The sequence below is a fragment of the Bactrocera tryoni genome, chromosome 4 (assembly GCF_016617805.1).
Source record: "Bactrocera tryoni isolate S06 chromosome 4, CSIRO_BtryS06_freeze2, whole genome shotgun sequence".
NCBI lineage: Eukaryota > Metazoa > Arthropoda > Insecta > Diptera > Tephritidae > Bactrocera > Bactrocera tryoni.
In genome coordinates, this window is record NC_052502.1 from 68,582,602 (window position 1) to 68,603,719 (window position 21,118).

A 21,118-nucleotide genomic window follows, 5' to 3' on the forward strand; every position below is an offset into this window, starting at 1 on the left:
TTTCTCTTCGCAGTTGATGGTGGCTTTAATCGCAAAGCTTGCTTCTGGGACTTCGTACGACACCTAGACCGCTTGGATGCCGTCCTCATGACACGCCTTAACAATAGCAACATACAGGGTATCACTTCGGTGGTATCTCGAAAGCGTGATGCCCACGTTTATCCACAAATTGGACACTTCTTTGGTAATGTGCCCGATCGTAAAGGTGGTCTGCCAAGTCCCGATGGCGACAAAGACCGCGACCCATTGTTGGTTGATCTCTTTGAGCATGGCCACAATTTGGTAAGCGATCTTAAGTCGCTGGACTTGAAACCACAAAACTGCTATCGCAACCAAGAGCCAATAAATCTGTATCACAAAGTTGGACATGGCACACTGGATATGTATGTGATTAGTCCTGCGCGTGACTCGAAAGAAGTAAAAGAATTCTTATCGAAGTGGCACTCCGGCGATCAGCGTCTCTTTGCCGCACGCGATACACGCGAATTCAATTTCCCACTACAAAACTTGGTTTCGATCTGCGCACTGCTGGTGTGGCAACCAGCCAATCCAGATGATACCATCACCCGTATACTCTTCCCCGGTAGCACACCTGATTTTAAGATACAAGAAGGCTTGGAAAAACTCAAGCATCTAGAGTTCATGAAGCACTCAACCTGCACTGCCAAATCGATTGCACCAGCTATACAAACTGTGGTAACTACACGTAAAACATTCAAGTCCGCCATCGGTGCGCCTATTGAGCCACTCAGCGTAACATCGAAACCTAAATTCGCACCAGTTGCTGCCGCGGCTGTTGCTATACAGCAAGACAACAAAACTAAAGAGGCCGCAGCTGCCGCCGCCGCTGCACAGGTCATTGAAGAGACTAAAGTGGAGAAAGTAGAGGCTGAGAAAATTGTTTTGCCAAAGAAGGAAGACTCGGTGGACACTGATGAACCTGCTGCTGAAACTGGCGATGAGGCTGTGCCTGAACCAGAACCAGCTATTGAGGTAGAGAGCAAGGAAGAAGACAAACCCGATGGTGAAACTGCAGATGAGGACAATAAAGAAAAAGAAACCGAAACTGAGAAGAAGGTTGAGGTAGTAATTGTTAAGCCACAGCCACAAGCTGCACCACAAAAGGAAGAAACACCTACACCCGAGGTGATTAAACCAAGCAGAGTTGCTAAAGGAAAGGGGGACAAACCACGTGCCGAAGTCAAGCCTGTAGTGCGTTCACGCATTGACACCAAACCACCCAAATCAATGGAGCGTAAGGGTATAAGGAAGGACTTGGCTGCTGAGAAGAAGGCCTCACCCACTGCTACGCCACGCAAAGAGCCTGCAGCACCAAAACCGGGCGCAGCACGTGATTTAAAACCTCGCGTTATTACACGTGCCACCAAATCCAGTCCCAGCAGCACGCCAGCTAAGAGCGCAAAAGACGCTAACAATCGCAAGGTGCTCGAATCGAAGCAGCAAGCGACACGGCAAGTTACCAGCACTTCCACTACTACGACCACACGTCGTGAAATGACGCGTACCACTGCAGCGGAACGCAAAGAATCACGTACACAACAACAGCAAGCTCAACAGCGCAAACCAATTTCACGGCGTCCGCGTGGCGCTTCGCCAACAAAACGGGCACCCGGCAGTCCAGTCAAGTCGGCTAAGCCTAAAGCGGATTTGAAGAAATCACGTCTGGATAAGGGTGGCACCACAGACTCCAGTCTGGTGTCAACGCCATCGGCAGATGAGGCAGTTGCTGCTAAAAAATTACAAGATCTGACCGCGTCACAAGAGTTGGATGCCGAGAAGCAACGTGAACTCGACGATCTCAAAGAAGAACAAGAAGTGGTACGTGAAATAGAAGCAGTCTTTAGTCGTGATGAAATGAAACGGCAAAAGCAATTGGCAGCTGAAATACGTGAAATGTCTAAACAGGATAGCACTACCGAGGCCGAAGAAGAGGAAGAGTATTTGATAATTGAAAAGGAAGAGATCGATCAATATACCGAGGATTCAATTGTGGAGCAAGAGAGCAGCATGACGAAAGAAGAAGAAATTCAAAAACATCAACGCGATTCGCAAGAGTCGGAGAAGAAACGAAAAAAGAGCGCAGAAGAGGAAATCGAAGCCGCTATTGCCAAAGCAGAAGCCGAAGAACGCAAGGCACGACTCGAGGACGAAGCTGCTGATGAAGCACCTGAAGCGGTAGAAGCTGCAGTAGAGGCTGACGAGGAACAAGTTGAAGAACCCGCACATAAAATAACTACTCCAGAGAAGTCAGAAATTAAAGCCGAGGTACAAGAAATAATTACCACAGCTAAGGATATAGTCACAACACGCACTGAAGAGCAAATAACCAAAGCCGAAGAAGAACTCTCTTCACCCACGCCTGAGGACAAAATAAGCAGCGCCAAGAAAACTTCCGACACCAAAGATGAGCTTATCGAACAACCTGAAATTATGCCTGCCAATTTACAAGAAAGTCTCCCAGAAGAGAAATTCTCAGCTACCATCGAGTCCGGCGCTACTACAGCGCCAACGCTGCCCGAGGACGAACGCATACCTCTCGATGAAATCAAGGAAGACTTGATAATCGAGGAGAAATATGTTAAGGAAGAAACCAAAGAAACTGACCAGGCGGCTGGATATGAAGTAGCAGACGTTAAACCAACAGAACCTGCTGTAACTGCAGCCGGCGTTGTAATTGAGAAAATAGCCGAGCCCGTAATTGTCGGCTTAGCTACCGCAGAACGTGTACTGCCAATGAAGATGACTTTCGAGGCACAACAAAATCTGCTGCGCGATGTTGTTAAAACTCCAGATGAAGTAGCAGATTTGCCTGTACATGAAGAAGCCGACTTGGGTGTCTACGAAAAGGATACACAAGAAAGCGGTAAAGTCATTTCGCATAAAGAAGAAATTACAAAGGAGGAAAAGGAAACTGAAGAAAAAGATATTTGCGAAGGTAAAGAAGTGGAAGTTGCAGAGGAAGTAGGGACAGTAGATCAGGTAGATGATGAGAAGGTGAAAGAGGAGATTGCAGAAAAACCAGTGCAGGCAACCGAGGAAAAGGCTGTGTCTCCAACTGAAAAGAAACCGCCCTCACCTATAGAAAAACCAATTTCTCCTCTCGAGAAGGAACCAACTCCCGTCGAGAAAACCGCTTCCCCTGATGAAAAACCAAGTTCTCCTCTGGATAAACTGCCATCTCCTACCGAAAAAGAAGAAATACCAGCCAAACAAGTATCCTCACCCACTGAGAAGCCAGAATCCCCTGACAAGCAGCAACCTTCACCTGCTGAAAGGCAAACATCTCCCGCTGAAAAAGAAACGACACCAGTAAAGGAAGAAGAGACGTCAACCGAAAAGTTTACTACTCCATCCGAGAAACCTGTTTCTCCAACAGAAAAAGAGACTCCGAAAGATGACAAAGGACTTTCCGCTAAAACAGATATTTTGACTAAGGAGGCCCCGGCATTTGAGGAAGTTCTTTCACCTGCAGAAATATCAGTTTCTCCAACCGAAAAAGATACTCAACAATTAGATAAAACGACAACACCCGCTGAGAAGCCTACATCACCTCTTGAGAAGAAAGTGCTTAAAACAGAAGATATTATAACTGAGAAAACACCTTCACCAATCGAAAAATCCGTCTCTCCAACTGAAAAGAAAGCAACCGAAGTAGAGAAAGAATCATCACCTCTTGCAGCTTCTCCAATTGAAAAGGAGGCTCCAAAAGTTGAGAAAGTACCTTCACCCACTGAGAAACCTCCTGTTGAGAAGGAAACAGTAAAAGCAGAGGATATTGCAACCGAAAAAGCTGCCTCTACAACAGAAAAAGAATATTCTCCAACAGAAAAGGAGGCTGATAAAGTACCTTCACCAGCAGAAAAAGAGGTTTCTCCAACTGAAAAGGAGGCTGAGAAAGTACTTTCACCAGCAGAAAAAGACGTTTCTCCAACTGAAAAGGAGGCTGAGAAAGTACCTTCACCAGCAGAAAAAGACGTTTCTCCAACTGAAAAGGAGGCTGAGAAAGTAGCTTCACCAGAAGAAAAAGACGTTTCACCAGCTGAAAAGGAGACTTTGCACGTAGAGACTGTAACTTTACCTCTTGCAAGTTCTCCAACAGAAAAAGAAGCTCCCCAGATTTCGAAATTACCACCTCCTGCTGAGACGCCTGTATCTCCTGTTGAGAAAGAAGCATTAAAACCAGAAGATATTTTAACTGAAAAGGTACCGGCACCAACAGAAAAATTGGAAAAAGAATTTCTAAAAGCTGAAGACATTTTAACCGAGAAAGATGCTTCAACAGCAGAAAAATCCATCTCTCCAATCGAAAAAGAAGCTATAGAAGTAGACAAAGCTCCTTCTACAGCTGATAAACCTACTGTAAAGGAAGTGTCACCTGTTTCAGGAGTTCAGAAAGAAGCTGAAAAGGTTCCATCGCCTGAGGATAAACCAACTTCTCTAGTAAAACCAGAAGAAGCTGTAACCGATAAGATGATTGAGAAACGAAAATCACCTATAGAATTAGAAGTACAAAGGAAAGATATTTTAGCCGCTGATGCAGAAAAACCAGTAACTTCATTAGAGCAAGAACTAGCAGAATCTCATAAAGCAAGCTTACCTTTAGATATATCCGCTGAGGAACCAACTTCTGATGAAAAACCCACGCCTTCTGAAGATAAATTATCATCACCTGTTGACAAAGCACCTACCGAAGAGTCAAAGAAGTCCACAAGCACCCCTGAAGAAAAGGATGGTAGTGAAATTACATCGGAGGACGAGCTTCCTGCGCTAGTACTTGCAGATATTGATACGTCTAAGCCAAAAGATAAGGACGACACAGTTTCAGTAGGAAGTCCAGCAACCATCGAAGAAGCTATCGAAGTTGAAATGCTGAAGTCCTTACAAGCCAGTAGAAAAACTTCTCAGGAAATAAAAGAAAGTGATTTCAAGGTGGAATCTCGTAAAACATCGGTAGTGTTAGACGAAAAAGAAGAAGAAAAGGAAGAAAAAGTCGAACTTTCTCCAAAAGAAAAATCTCCTGTCGAAAGTATCAAAGACGAGAAATCAGCACCCGTCTCCAAAGAAGCCTCACTGCCAGGGTCAACTGTCGAAAGTATTAAAGATGAAAAGTCCCCCTGTGCATCCAAAGAAATCTCTCGACCAGCTTCTGCTGCAGAAAGTATTCACAGTGATGCTGAAAAATTCGAAACAGAAACTGTTTCCTCTCCGGTTGATAAGGCACCAACAAAAATTGATACTACTGATCTTACTTTAATGTTGGACGTATCAAAAGGAGATACCAAACTGCCAACATCATCAAGTCCTGTCGATGTCGCGGAAGGCCAGTTCTCGGAAGTTAAAGACACATTAGTCGAAACTCAAAAAGCATTTGCTGAGAGCACTACTGTTAGTGGTACGAAGACCGTTTCCAGCCCTCTAGATGAAGCAAAAGATCTAGTCACAGAAGCTGCTATTACTGCACGTCCGGAAAGTCCAGAAGCTGAAAAATCACCTGTTATATCGAAAGAAACATCCCGAAAGCCATCACAAAGTGAACCTGCAGCCGGTAGTACTAAAGACGAAGCATCTCCCGTTGCTTCAAAGGAAATATCTCGACGAGAGTCCGTCGCAGAAAGCATAAAGGATGAAAAATCTTTAATCACTTTCAAAGCAGATACCGATACGGAAGACCTCAAAGACCAAAAGTCACCTGAAATACCAACAAAACCTGCCCAAACCGCTTCCACAGCCCAAAGTGTCAAAGAAGACAAATCGCTTCTTGATTCAAAAGAAGTGTTAGAGCCAGAATCAACTATAGAAAGCCTTAAAGAAGAAAAATCACCAATCATATCTGAAGAAGTATCTCGTACTGAGTCTGTTGCAGAGATCACCCAAGAAGAAAAGGATCAAGTTATTGAAACAAAAACCGCTTCATCACCAGTGGATAAGGCTTCCACTAAGTTAGATCCAACAGAACTGGCACTTGACTTAGATAAAACAAAAGTTGACACTAAGCTTCCAACATCTTCAAGTCCTGTAGATGTTGCTCATGGTGACTTCGCTGAAGTAAAGGAAACATCTGTTGCATATAAAAAAATACCAGCAGAAGAAACCACTGTAGCAGGTGCGGAAACAGTATCCACTCCAGTTGATGAAGCAAAAGAGATAATTGGTATCACTGCAGAGGAGATAACACGCCCTGAAAGTCCTGAAGGTGCTTCTCCTAAAATCTCTAAAGAAAGCTCTCGACGACCATCTGTGGGAGACAAAGTAGATAAGTCACTACTCACATCAAAGCCAGGGTCGACGGAAGAGAGTTTGAAAGATGACAAATCCGCTGTTCCTTCTGCGGAGCCCTCACGACGAGAGTCCGTGGCAGAAAGTGTCAAAGACGAAACAAAGGTAGTTACATCAAAGCCCGTTTCCGTACCGGAGAGCGTCAAAGATGAAAAGTCCGCTGTTCCTTCTGCAGAGCCCTCACGTCGAGAGTCCATGGTAGAAAGTATTAAAGATGAAAAGTCACCCGTCGTGTCCAAGCCCGTATCGGTAGCAGAGAGTGTCAAAGATGAAACATCTGCAGCTTCTTCTGCAGAGCCTTCACGTCCTGAATCTGTGGCTGAGAGTATTACAGATGAAAAGTCACCAGTCGCATCCAAACCCGTATCGGTAGTAGAGAGCGTAAAAGATGAAAAGTCTGCTGCTCCTTCTGCAGAGCCCTCACTTCCTGAATCTGTGGCCGAAAGTATTAAAGATGAAAAGTCACCAGCCGCATCCAAACCCGCTTCGGTAGCAAAGAGCGTAAAAGATGAAAAGTCCGCTGCTCCTTCTGCAGAGCCCTCACGGCCTGAATCCATGGCAGAATGTATTAAAGATGAAAAGTCACCAGCCGCATCCAAACCCGCTTCGGTAGCAGAGAGCGTAAAAGATGGAAAGTCCGCTGCTCCTTCTGCAGAGCCCTCACTTCCTGAATCTGTGGCCGAAAGTATTAAAGATGAAAAGTCACCAGTCGCATCCAAACCCGTTTCGGTAGCAGACAGTGTCACAGATGAAAAGTCTGCTGCTCCTTCTGCAGAGCCCTCACGACGAGAATCCATGGCTGAAAGTATTAAAGATGAAAAGTCACCAGTCGCATCCAAACCCGCTTCGGTAGCAGAGAGCGTAAAAGATGAAAAGTCTGCTGCTCCTTCTGCAGAGCCCTCACTTCCTGAATCTGTGGCCGAAAGTATTAAAGATGAAAAGTCACCAGCCTCATCCAAACCCGCTTCGGTAGCAGAGAGCGTAAAAGATGAAAAGTCCGCTGCTCCTTCTGCAGAGCCCTCACGACGAGAATCCATGGCAGAAAGTATTAAAGATGAAAAGTCACCAGCCGCATCCAAACCCGCTTCGGTAGCAGAGAGTGTCAAAGATGAAAAATCTGCTGCTTCTTCTGCAGAGCCCTCACTTCCTGAATCTGTGGCCGAAAGTATTAAAGATGAAAAGTCACCAGTCGCATCCAAACCCGTATCGGTGGCAGAGAGTGTCAAAGATGAAAAATCTGCAGCTCCTTCCGCAGAACCCTCACGTCCTGAATCTGTGGCCGAAAGTATTAGAGATGAAAAGTCACCAGCCGCATCCAAGCCCGCTTCGGTAGTAGAGAGCGTAAAAGATGAAAAGTCTGCTGCTCCTTCTGCAGAGCCCTCGCGACGAGAATCCATGGCAGAAAGTATCAAAGATGAAAAGTCACCAGTCGCATCCAAGCCCGCTTCGGTAGCAGAGAGCGTAAAAGATGAAAAGTCCGCTGCTCCTTCTGCAGAGCCCTCACTTCCTGAATCTGTGGCCGAAAGTATTAAAGATGAAAAGTCACCAGCCGCATCCAAACCCGCTTCGGTAGCAGAGAGCGTAAAAGATGAAAAGTCTGCTGCTCCTTCTGCAGAGCCCTCACGACGAGAATCCATGGCAGAAAGTATTAAAGATGAAAAGTCACCAGCCGCATCCAAGCCCGCTTCGGTAGCAGAGAGCGTAAAAGATGAAAAGTCCGCTGCTCCTTCTGCAGAGCCCTCACTTCCTGAAGCTGTGGCCGAAAGTATTAAAGATGAAAAGTCACCAGCCGCATCCAAACCCGCTTCGGTAGCAGAGAGTGTCACAGATGAAAAATCTCCTGCTCCTTCTGCAGAGCCCTCACGTCGAGAGTCCATAGCAGAAAGTATTAAAGATGAAAAGTCACCAGCCGCCTCCAAACCCGCTTCGGTAGCAGAGAGTATCAAAGATGAAAAATCTGCTGCTCCTTCCGCAGAACACTCACGTCCAGAGTCTGCGGCTGAGAGTATTAAAGATGAAAAATCACCAGTGGCATCAAAGGCCGCTTCCGTAGCAGAGAGCGTAAAAGATGAAAAGTCTGCTGCTCCTTCTGCAGAGCCCTCACTTCCTGAATCTGTGGCCGAAAGTATTAAAGATGAAAAGTCACCAGACGCATCCAAACCCGCTTCGTTAGCAGAGAGTGTCAAAGATGAAAAATCCGCTGCTCCTTCTGTAGAGCCCACACCTCCTGAATCCGCCGCTGAGAGTATAAAAGATGAAAAGTCACCACTCGCATCCAAGGCCGTATCGGTAGCAGAGAGTGTCAAAGATGAAAAATCTGCTGCACCATCAGCAGAGCTCTCACGTCCGGATTCTATAGCTGCAAGTATCAAAGATGATAAGTCACCACTTGCTTCAAAGCCTGAGTCAGCTGCCGAGAGTATAAAAGATGAAAAATCTCATACAGTTTCTAAAGAAATTTCTAGATCTGATTCACCAACAGCTCTGGGAACCAAGGAGGAAATTGATACTGTTTCTTCACCCGTGGAGCGAGCACCAATAAAAATTGAAGATTTGCAATTGGCATTAGACTTGGAAAGTGCTAAGTTAGATGCCAAACTACCAACGAAATCCAGCCCTGTAGATGTTGCGGACGGGCATTTCCCCGATGCCGCAATTGAACCCAGCAAAAAAAGTGATCTAACAAGTGCACCAGCAGAAAGTGCTGTTTCAAGTGTTGCAGATACAGTTTCAAGTCCCATAGACGAAGCTAAGGATATAGTTGATGTCAGCGATGTTAGACAAGCAGATACAACAGTGTTTGCTGAAACTCTCGATGCCCTCGCTAAAGAGTTGGAAGAGGCAGCTGAAAAAGTTGGCGACGACGCTAAAATTGAAAAAGATGAAAAATCCGCTGCTCCTTCTGTAGAGCCCACACCTCTTGAATCCGCAGCAGAGAGCATTCAAGATGAAAAATCACCAGTCGCATCCAAACCCGTATCGGTGGCAGAGAGTGTCAAAGATGTAAAATCTGCTGCAGCATCTGCAGAACCCTCACGTCCAGAGTCTGTGGCTTCAAGTATCAAAGATGACAAGTCACCACTTGCTGATATCAGCGATGTTAGACAAGCAGTTACTACAGTCTTTGCTGAAACTCTTGATGCGGAAACCATTAAGATGATTGATAAAATAACAGAAGAAGTTGAAAGCAAGTTAAAGGTGGCAGTCGAAGAAACAATTGAGATCACAGAAGAAGTTACTAAAGTCGCAGATGAATCTACTAAGATAAGTGAAGTGCTAAAAGAGGCAATGGCTGATGAAGTTAAGACGGTAGCCGAGGAATCTGTTAAAAGAACTGAAGCTATAAGCGAGGTTGTTGAAGATGGAGCTGTGACCACAATCGAAGAGATCAACAAAACCACAAAAATCGCTAAAGAGACAATTAAAGATGAAGCCAAAAAAGTGGAAGAAAAAACCAAGGATATAGTTGAGGAAATCTCCAAGACAGTCAGCGACATAAAAGAAGATGTAACAACATCAATCTCCGGGACCGTAGATACGGCCGCCAAAAGAACTGAAGAAAGCTCAAAAGCAATAACTGAAGAAATTGATGACAAACTGGAACTTTTAGCAGAAAAGGTGGAAATAACGGCGCAAGGAGCAGTTGAAAAATTAGATGAAACAACAAAGACTATTGGCGAAGCATTCCATAAAACTGGAGAAAAACTTGAAGATTTGACCAAACTTACAGAAGAAAAAAGTAAAACTGTAGTGGAAGATGTAACACATACGTTTATTGAAGTGTCTCAAGCTGTCGAAGACAAGACAAAAACTATAACTGAAGAAGTCTCCAAAAAAGCTGAAGAAGTGGAAACGGCGGCTGAGGAGAAAACGAAAACTCTTGCTACAGAGGCCGGCGAGATAGCTGAAGAAATCTCCAAAAAGTTTACTGACGCTCAAGACCTCGCTACAGAAGAAGTTACCACAGCTGTTAGTACCACGGTTGAGACAATTACAACTGATGTTTCCACAGGCATTACTGGATTCCTCAAAGATGTCAAGAGCAGCATATTCAGCACTGCAGAGAAAAAACATGAGCAGTTGAAGGAAATCACAGAAGAAATAATCAAACCTGAACAAATCCAACTCGACTCTTTGCCAGCTGCTACAAAACTACCCCTTGAGCTGAGCACATACTCAACTGAATTAAGAGAAACCCATATTACTACTGTGGAATCGCCCGAATTTAAAGTGACAATGACCGAACGCGATGAAACCATACTTCACGACATTAAGGAAGAGGACGAAGAGCACAGAATATCCCCACCCACAACAAAACCGGCAATATGCAGTGAACAGCCCTTACGTCCAGTTTCACCACGTGAAGAAGAGGTTGCTAAAATAGTAGCCGACGTTGCTAAGGTTTTGAAATCTGAAAAAGATATAACTGAAATAATTCCAGATTTCGATGAAGAAAAGTTGATACAGCGTTTGAAAACACCAGAAGAAACCGAGCCAGAAACCATTACGGTTCAAAGGATGTTAGTAACCGCCAGCAGTGAAGATGGTGGAGAAGAAATAGATATATGTCCAAAAGGTAGTATTGTTTTTACGCCGACAATGGCTCCCGAAACTATACCAGAAAGAGTTTCTACAATTAAACCACTAGACATAGATTACCAACACTACACTGAGGACTCTGGCGCAGAGGAATCGGAAAAGTCTTCTCCTGAGCTACGTTCGGGTCCGATATCTATTGAAGAAAAAGACAAAATTGAAGAGTCCGAAAAAGAGCTTCGTAAAGAAGCCGCAACTAAAGTTGAAAAAGTCGAACAGAATAAAGATACTACCGAATCTCAGCGAGAGTCAATTATGTCGACTACAGAAAGCAAGAAAGATGATAAGTTACCAATAGCTTCCAAGCAACCATCACGACCAGAATCTATCGTCAGTACTAAGGACGAGTATATTGAAGACACTGTTGAATCTCGTCGTGAGTCAGTTTTGTCGACTGCAGAAAGCAAGAAAGATGATAAGTCGCCTGTGACTTCCAAAGAACCATCACGACCAGAAGCAGTCTCTAGCACTAAAGACGAAAAGATTAAAGAAACTGTTGAATCTCGTCGTGAGTCAGTTTTGTCGACTGCAGAAAGCAAGAAAGATGATAAGTCACCTGTGGCTTCCAAGGAACCATCACGACCAGAATCAGTTTCTAGCACTAAAGACGAAAAGATTGAAGAAACTGTTGAATCCCGCCGGGAGTCAATTTTGTCGACTACAGAAAGCAAGAAGGAAGAAACGGTCGAATCTCGTCGTGAGTCAGTTTTGTCGACTGCAGAAAGCAAGAAAGATGATAAGTCACCTGTGGCTTCCACGGAACCCTCACGACCAGAACCTGTCGTCAGTACTAAGGAGGAGCAAATTGAAGAAACTGTTGAATCTCGTCGTGAATCAGTTTTGTCAACTGTCGAAAGTAAAAAAGATGATAAGTCACCTGTGGCTTCCAAAGAACCATCACGACCAGAATCCGTCGTCAGTACTAAGGACGAGAAGATTGAAGAAACTGTTGAATCTCGTCGTGAGTCAGTTTTGTCGACGGCAGAAAGCAAAGAAGATGATAAGTCACCTGTGGCTTCCAAGGAACCCTCACGACCAGAATCTGTCGTCAGTACTAAGGAGGAACAAATTGAAGCAACTGTTGAATCTCGTCGTGAATCAGTTTTGTCGACTGCAGAAAGCAAGAAAGATGATAAGTCACCTGTGGCTTCCAAGGAACCCTCACGACCGGAATCAGTTTCTAGCACTAAAGACGAAAAGATTCAAGAAACAGTTGAATCTCGTCGTGAGTCAGTTTTGTCGACTGCCGAAAGTAAGAAAGATGATAAGTCACCTGTGGCTTCCAAGGAACCCTCACGACCAGAATCTGTCGTCAGTACTAAGGAAAAGCAAATTGAAGAAACTGTTGAATCTCGTCGTGAATCAGTTTTGTCAACTGTCGAAAGTAAAAAAGATGATAAGTCAACTGTGGCTTCCAAAGAACCATCACGACCAGAATCCGTCGTCAGTACTAAGGACGAGAAGATTGAAGAAACTGTTGAATCTCGTCGTGAGTCAGTTTTGTCGACTGCAGAAAGCAAGAAAGATGATAAGTCACCTGTGGCTTCCAAGGAACCCTCACGACCAGAATCTGTCGTCAGTACTAAGGAGGAACAAATTGAAGCAACTGTTGAATCTCGTCGTGAATCAGTTTTGTCGACTGCAGAAAGCAAGAAAGATGATAAGTCGCCTGTGGCTTCCAAGGAACCATCACGACCAGAATCAGTCTCTAGCACTAAAGACGAAAAGATTGAAGAAACTGTTGAATCTCGTCGTGAGTCAGTTTTGTCGACTGCAGAAAGCAAGAAAGATGATAAGTCACCTGTGGCTTCCAAGGAACCATCACGACGAGAATCAGTCTCTAGCACTAAAGACGAAAAGATTGAAGAAACTGTTGAATCCCGCCGGGAGTCAATTTTGTCGACTACAGAAAGCAAGAAGGAAGAAACTGTTGAATCTCGTCGTGAGTCACTTTTGTCTACAACCGAAAGTAAAAAAGATGATAAGTCACCTGTGGCATCCAAGGAACCCTCACGACCAGAATCTGTCGTCAGTACTAAGGAGGAGCAAATTGAAGAAACTGTTGAATCTCGTCGTGAATCAGTTTTGTCAACTGCCGAAAGTAAAAAAGATGATAAGTCACCTGTTGCTTCCAAGGAACCATCACGACCAGAATCAGTTTGTAGCACTAAAGACGAGAGGATTGAAGAAGCTGTTGAATCCTGTCTCGACTGCCGAAAGCGTCACTTTTATCAACTGCAGAAATCAAGAAAGATGATAAGTCTCCAGTAGCTTCCAAAGAACCATCACGACCAGAGTCTGTTTCTAGCACTAAAGACGAGAAGGTTGAAGAAACTGTTGAATCTCGTCGTGATTCAGTTTTGTCGACTGCAGAAAGCAAAAAAGATGATAAGTCACCTATAGCTTCGAAGGAACCATCACGACCAGAATCAGTTTCTAGCACTAAAGACGGAAAGATTGAAGAAACTGTTGAATCTCGTCGTGAGTCAGTTTTGTCGACTGCCGAAAGTAAGAAGGAAGAAACTGTTGAATCTCGTCGTGAGTCACTTTTGTCAACTACAGAAATTAAGAAAGATGATAAGTCTCCAGTAGCTTCCAAGGAACCATCACGACCAGAGCCTGTTTCTAGCGCTAAAGACGAGAAAATTGAAGAAACTGCTGAATCTCGTCGTGAGTCAGTTTTGTCGACTGCAGAAAGCAAAAAAGATGATAAGTCACCTGTAGCTTCCAAGGAACCATCACGACCAGAATCAGTTTCTAGCACTAAAGACGGAAAGATTGAAGAAACTGTTGAATCTCGTCGTGAGTCAGTTTTATCAACTGCAGAAAGTAAGAAGGAAGAAACTGTTGAATCTCGTCGTGAGTCACTTTTGTCAACTACAGAAATTAAGAAAGATGATAAGTCTCCAGTAGCTTCCAAGGAACCATCACGACCAGAGTCTGTTTCTAGCACTAAAGGCGAGAAGATTGAAGAAACTGTTGAATCTCGTCGTGATTCAGTTTTGTCAACTGCCGAAAGTAAAAAAGATGATAAGTCGCCTGTGGCATCCAAAGAACCATCACGACCAGAATCTGTCGTCAGTACTAAGGACGAGAAAAAGGAAGAAACGGTCGAATCTCGTCGTGAGTCAGTTTTATCGACAACCGAAAGTAAGAAAGAAGAAACTGTTGAATCTCGTCCTGAGTCGCTTTTGTCAACTGCAGAAATCAAGAAAGATGATAAGTCTCCAGTAGCTTCCACAGAACCATCACGACCAGAATCTGTCGTCAGCACTAAGGACGAGAAGATTGAAGAAACTGTTGAATCTCGTCGTGAGTCAGTTTTGTCAACTGCCGAAAGTAAAAAAGATGATAAGTCGCCTGTGGCATCCAAAGAACCATCACGACCAGAATCTGTCGTCAGTACTAAAGACGAGAAAAAGCAAGAAACGGTCGAATCTCGTCGTGAGTCAGTTTTATTCCAAGGAACCATCACGACCAGAATCAGTTTCTAGCACTAAAGACGAAAAGATTGAAGAAACTGTTGAATCTCGTCGTGAGTCACTTTTGTCAACTACAGAAATCAAGAAAGATGATAAGTCTCCAGTAGCTTCCAAAGAACCATCACGACCAGAGTCTGTTTCTAGCACTAAAGACGAGAAGATTGAAGAAACTGTTGAATCTCGTCGTGAGTCAGTTATATCAACAACCGAAAGTAAGAAGGAAGAAACCGTCGAATCTCGTCGTGAGTCAGTTTTGTCAACTGCCGAAAGTAAAAAAGATGATAAGTCGCCAGTGGCTTCCAAGGAGCCATCACGACCAGAATCTGTCGTCAGCACTAAGGACGAGAAGATTGAAGAAACTGTTGAATCTCGTCGTGAGTCAGTTTTGTCGACTGCAGAAAGCAGGAAAGATGATAAGTCGCCAGTGGCTTCCAAGGAGCCATCACGACCAGAATCTGTCGTCAGTACTAAAGACGAGAAAATTGAAGAAACAGTTGAATCTGGTCTTGAGTCAGTTTTATCGACTGCAGAAAGCAAGATAGATGATAAGTCAACTGTGGCTTCCAAGGAAACTTCACGACCAGAATCTGTCGTCAGCACTAAAGACGATAAGATTGAAGACACTGTTGAATCTCGTCGAGAGTCAGTTTTGTCCACTGCAGAAAGCAAGAAAGATGATAAGTCACCTGTGACTTCTAAGGAACATTCAGGACAAGAATCTGTTGCTAGCTTCAAGGATGGGAAGATCGGTGGCACTTGGGAAATTGGAAGTACTTCAGTTTTGGCTTCAACTGAGGTAAAAGAAGTGAAAGCTGCTAAAGAAGAACAATCTGTGGAAACCGCTGACGTTCACATAATTACGGTGGGAGAAAGGACTTCGGCAGTATCTAAATCAGTGGAAAGTGAAATCATTACTCAGAAGGAAGAATTGAATAAAGCTAGCCTAGCAACCACTGAATCTAGATCTGCACATACGACGTTAGAGGAAAAGAAAGCTGATTCATTCACAACTGAATCTAGATCCTCAACAACGGAAATATCAACTATTGTTAGTAAGTCAATAGATTCATCCATTCGTTCACATCTTTGTGAGGAATCTCATAGTGAATCCATGAGTAGTGTTAAAGTAGAAGATGGTTCTCCGAGAGAGTCACTTTCCAGTTTCGTTGGAAGCAAAGATGATCCTAAAGTAGGTGATGGTAAAAAACTCGAAGAATCCTTGTTAAAGTTTGTGAAAACTGAAGTGCTCACCCAAGCGGAGGAGTCCATAACACATTCAGAGGAATGTTCTTCAGAGTCCATAATTAGTGAAATTCAAACCAGCGATATGACAACACAAAAAGTAGATGCACACACAACGCTCAAAACTGCCACCCAAAGTGAGTCTGTGGCCCTAGACGGTAAAGAAACTCTCAAGGACACCGTGGCTGAGTTCTTAGCTACAGAGAAAATTGTTGCAGCGAAGGATAGCTTTGTAAGCGACACAAAAACTACAAAGTCTTCAGGTGAAACTTTAGAAAACACTATAAAAACAACAACAACACAATCGACTACAGAATCTCGTAGAACATCTGATTTACTGGCAAGCATGAAAGACAGTTCACGAAGAGAATCCGAATACAGTCAAACAAGCGAAGGACGGCACACACACAGCGACCACGAAGACGAAGAGGAAGATGAGTGTCTAATTAGCATGAAGGAGGGACGTTCTAAATCTATAGCTACAATTATGATGACCAGCATTTATAAACCCTCCGAGGACGTAGACACTTTTGAAAAGCTAGAAGAAGAGGAAAGTGAAGAGCATGCTGAATATCTTGAAGCAGCGGAATCGACTGTCACCAAATCAACAAGTATCGCGCACAAGGCAAGTGAAAAAGTTAGTGCCGTGAGTTCCGAGGGCAAATCAAAAATATCAACACAATTGGAAACCATAATCTTAACACAACCCCTTGAGAGTGATCCAAAGACTCCACCCACTGCCCCAGTGAGCCCTGGCATAAAACATACCACAACTGGCGCAAGTACTGTAGTAACCACTACAACAACATTAAGTGAAACTTGCGGAAGCAGTGCAGCTTCAGTGAGTGGACCACTCTCACCAAGAGATATTAGCGGTAAGTCCAGTCCCGGTGCACTCACATCTGAAAGTCAATCATTACCAACACCTTTTGGTCGCGGTTCTCTTACAGATGCGTCCGAATCGTCGCCAAAACCCACTTCGCCATTCCCGCGTGTTAGCAAAGAAGAGCTTAAATCAGCTAGCGCCGCTGTCAGTGAAGCCATCAGCTCTGGTACTTATGCGACACAAGAGTACAGCGAGAGCATGTTGCCAGATTTACATGAGCTGCGCGGTATAGAGAAGACAACTGCACTTAGTGGCAGCACTGAAAAAATAATCACAACAACTATTACAACCGTAACCAAAGTGATATCTAGCGATGGCAAGGAAATCGTTATGGAAGAGAAGACAGTTACCACCACAGACACCACCGAGCCAGATGGTGAGAAGGTGACTGTAACCACCACACGTACTACCAGCGAAAGTGACAAGAGCGATCACATATTGCCTAAGGAGGTGGCGTTGCTGCGCGGCGCCTACCGTTCTTCCACACCCGGCAGCGACGACGAACGTTTGACTGGCGCTTACATGAGTGATGATGAGCTGCCAGCATCGCCACGCAGCCTTGCGTCATCACATGGCGCAAGCTATGAATTGCAACGATCCAGCTCTGGCGTGAGTAAACGCTCCGACTTCGATGTGGACGACAGCCAAGACGATATACCGCCACAATATGGCAGCGAAGAACACTCTGCCGCCCGCGCTGTATCTTCAACCATCAGCTGCCTACAAAAAATCGCCGATCCAATGAGCACCTCTTTCTATGGCGCATTGCCTGACAGTTTCGACACCAAGCCAACAGCACCAATACCCATATGCGGCACCACGACGCATACCGTAACCACGCGCACATATGTTGCCGACTCGCCACCTAGTCAATCTACGGAGAGCATCGAAAGCACTAGCCAAACCTCAGCCAGCCGTCAAGTGATCAGCGGCGGCACACGCGCCAGCGTTGACAGTGGCGATCACAAATTCCTCGAAGAAGCCGACATGGATTTCGAAAAGGCGCTTGAAGAGCATGTACAAGTACGTGGCTCCGATGTTATGTCTTCAGTCACCGCCAAGTATTCTTATTCGCCCTCCAAAGCGGAAGAGGTAGAGCATAGTGTGGCCAGCGTTGAAAAGCCAAAATTCCCGTTGGTTGATGTGCAGAAAACACGCTTCACCGAGACCGGTACCACTGTATCCAGCAGCAGTAGCACAATCGAAAGCGCAACTGAAAGCAAAGATGGCAAGACAACAATTACTACGACCACAACAACCACTACTAGTGCTGAAGGCGTAGACACAACTGCCAGTGAGACCACAACAACCACCACCACGACGACATCAAGCGCTACCGGAGCACTGCCTAAAGATCCTCTAAAGGAATGGGGTAAACCATTGGGACTGCCATCGCCCGCACCACTGCCCATTGAGGGTGATGTGCGCACCACACCGAAGAAGGAGCGTCGCTTAGTGGCCACTAAGACACGTCTAAACAACGAAAAGAATCTACGCAAACGTTCAGAATCGCCCAATAAGGCCAAGAAGCCGGCGCCCGTTTATGTGGATCTTACCTATGTACCACACAACGGCAATTCCTACTACTCACACGTCGAATTCTTCAAGCGTGTGCGAGCGCGTTACTATGTCTTTTCCGGCACCGAACCCAGCCGTCAAGTGTACGATGCGCTGTTGGAGGCAAAGCAAACATGGGAGGACAAGGACTTGGGTAAGTCTAATATACTTGTTGTAAATTTCAATTGCTAATCTAAATAATATTTTCGGTCTACACAGAGGTCACCATAATACCCACATACGACACGGATGTGCTAGGCTATTGGGTTGCTGAAAATGAGGAGCTTTTGGCCAAATATCGTATCGATTTATCGCCTTCAGCATCGCGTTGCACAATCAACTTGCAGGATCACGAGACATCATGCGCCGCCTATCGCTTGGAATTCTAGGCCACGGGGATGTTTATCTCGTTCGCCGATGCCGAAAATCTCATACAACTCTACAACTAAAAGCTTAACTCTACTACTAAATACTTTAAGTACTAAAACATAAGATCAAACTAAAGAATACAATTAAAAATTCAAAGAAATTAAAATGGCAATGAAGCTTTTGACCAAACATCAATCGTGAAGCTTTTTATGAAAACAAGACAAAACTTGCAACAAACGAACAAGTAAATAATAGCAACACATGAAAGATTTCGTGGCTGGAGCTTGCACGTAAGCGTGTTAAGTGTGCGCACTTAAACAACCGCTGCAAAGTGCGACAGCCAACGAGAGCTTTCACGCTTCAAAAGCCCACAACTCAGCGTCGCAACACAAGCGCAAGTACAAAAGCTTGACATACCTGTTGAAGAAAACAAAACACAAATACATAATAAAAAACTGAAAATCTGTAACTGAAAAAACGGAATGAGTGAAAGCTTGACAGAGCTTTGCGCTTATATAAGAACGCAGCTTTGTAGCAGCTTTTGCGCAATTTTGGTGAAACGAGAGTTATTAGCATAGCAGACATGAGCATAATTATGGCGGAGTTCTTGGTGTACTACACGAGATTTTGCAATTGGAAAAAATTGAGTGTAGCGCCATTTTGTTTATTGATGCCGCTCATTTTTATGCGAAGTCGCAAAAGGCAATACAGCGGAAAAGCGGCACTTGTAATATTAAACAGTGCAAAAGAATTGTAATTCAAGCAAAAAGGTAATTACAGTAATTAAATACATATTTGTTGAAGATATTTAATTACACAAAAGAGATATACGTATGTATTGCCCGATTTATGTAAAGCTGTAAATGACTCTTTAAGAAAACGAAAAACTAAAAGAAAATAGAAGAAGTGAACGCTGAAAGCGAAGAAATAATAAAAATTAAAAACAGAATATTAAAGCATAATAAAAAGCGATTAAAATAACAACTTTGTGAGCAGAGCAAACGATGAGAGAATTGATGAGAGTAGATTGCTGAGAAGAAAAGTCAAAAGAAACATAAAAAGCTTTGAAATAATTAGAAAGGAATTAAAATTGAAAATTAAATAAATAAATATGAAAATATATATCTATAGATTAATTGAGTAAAAAAAGAAACGAAAGAGATATCAATAAAATAACTGATTACAATATAAAAAGAGTATGAAAAATAGGTAAAAACATAAATAAAAAATGATAGTTTGAAAAAACTCACAGAAAAAACTACAAAAAGTAATTAAAAAATAAATTTAAATAAAAGGAATAAAAGTATAATAAAGTAGAGAAAAATAAATAAAATTAAATAATAAAATTATATGTAAAGTAAAATAAAATAAAAAGAATAAAATAAAATAAGGAAAATAAAGAAAAAAAATAAAACAAAAAAGCGAAGAAAAGAAAAAAAGGAAAGAATAGAAAAGAAAAAAAGTGAAGAAAATAAAAGTAAAGTGAAAAAAGGAAGACAATATAATGAAATAAAATGAAAAATTATATTGAATGGAATGAAATAAAGTAAAACAAAATACAATAACACAAAGTAAGAATAAAATCAAGAAATGAATAAGCAAAATTGAAAGAAATGATTAGAATACATAAGTAAGATTAAAAAATAAAAAAATAAAAAAAATAATATTATTAAAACAAATAAAAAATAAAAGTAAAAAAAAAAAACAAAAAATCAAATGAAATGACATTAATTGAATTGTCGTAAAATTAATTGAAATGAAGGAAAAAAATTAAATAAAAACTGTATCGAATAAAAAATGTATTGCAGAAAGCAAGCAAAGAAATAACAAAAAAAATTAAGTAAAATAACCAATTATAATAAATGTAACACAAAAATTATAGAAAGTAAATCAGCGGATTTAAAAAAAGACAAAAAACCGTAAATTTATGTAAATAAAAATCAAAAAATTAAGAGTTTGTAGCGAATTTAATTTTTCATTTAATTTAATTTTTTTTTTATTTTTTTATATATTTTTATTTTTTATTTATCTATTTTTTTTATTTTTTTCGTTTTGATTTGTTTGTTAATTGTTTTATTTATATTTTATTTAATTTTTTCTAATTTTTTTTTGTTTGATAATGATAACGTAATTTTTTTTTTTTTGTAATATTTCACTAATATTTTAATTTTTTTATTGATGTTGAAGATGACTCCAGATGAAGAGTTCATATCAAGTGCTGTTTTTTATTTTTATTAAATCTTTTTTGTGCAGAAGATAATGATTGAAAATGATTGAATATTTTTTTTTTAATTTTTCATTTAATATATTTTTTTTTTACTTTATTATAGATAAAAATGAAAATGTGGTTAAATGCATACTAAAATCTGTAAGGAAAAAGAATCTATGATTTTGACAAGAAAGCTGACGAAAGCTTTCAAAGAAAAGCACAACCCAACAAATAAAAGAGTGGCTACAAAATCACTTTAATAATATTTAAAAGCAATGAAAGCTTTTGTGTTTTTTAAAGTTGTGAAGAATGTGCAGTCTGAAAGCTACGTGGTATGAGTGCCGCAGAAACTGAACACAAGTTACATGCAAGTTTTTGTATAGCCCTACAAAGAAAAAAGGCACAAAAAAATCATAATTTTATAAAACTTGAGTGAAAGCTCAGGAAAGCAATGAAAGCTTTTGTGGTTTTTAAAATTGT

General features: G+C 42.3%; 1 protein-coding gene across 1 annotated transcript in view; it reads left to right on the forward strand.

Moving 5' to 3' along the window:
• The window catches only part of LOC120776088 (microtubule-associated protein futsch), a 186,261-nt gene extending 167,019 nt beyond the window's left edge, over positions 1 to 19,242 (forward strand). The window contains 6 exon segments of the mRNA XM_040106566.1: positions 14 to 13,114; positions 13,147 to 14,024; positions 14,106 to 14,350; positions 14,352 to 16,492; positions 16,568 to 18,214; positions 18,280 to 19,242. Coding sequence (XP_039962500.1) covers positions 14 to 13,114; positions 13,147 to 14,024; positions 14,106 to 14,350; positions 14,352 to 16,492; positions 16,568 to 18,214; positions 18,280 to 18,449 — 18,182 coding nt within the window. The 3' untranslated portion in view covers positions 18,450 to 19,242.
• The last annotated feature ends 1,876 nt before the right edge of the window (positions 19,243 to 21,118 follow it).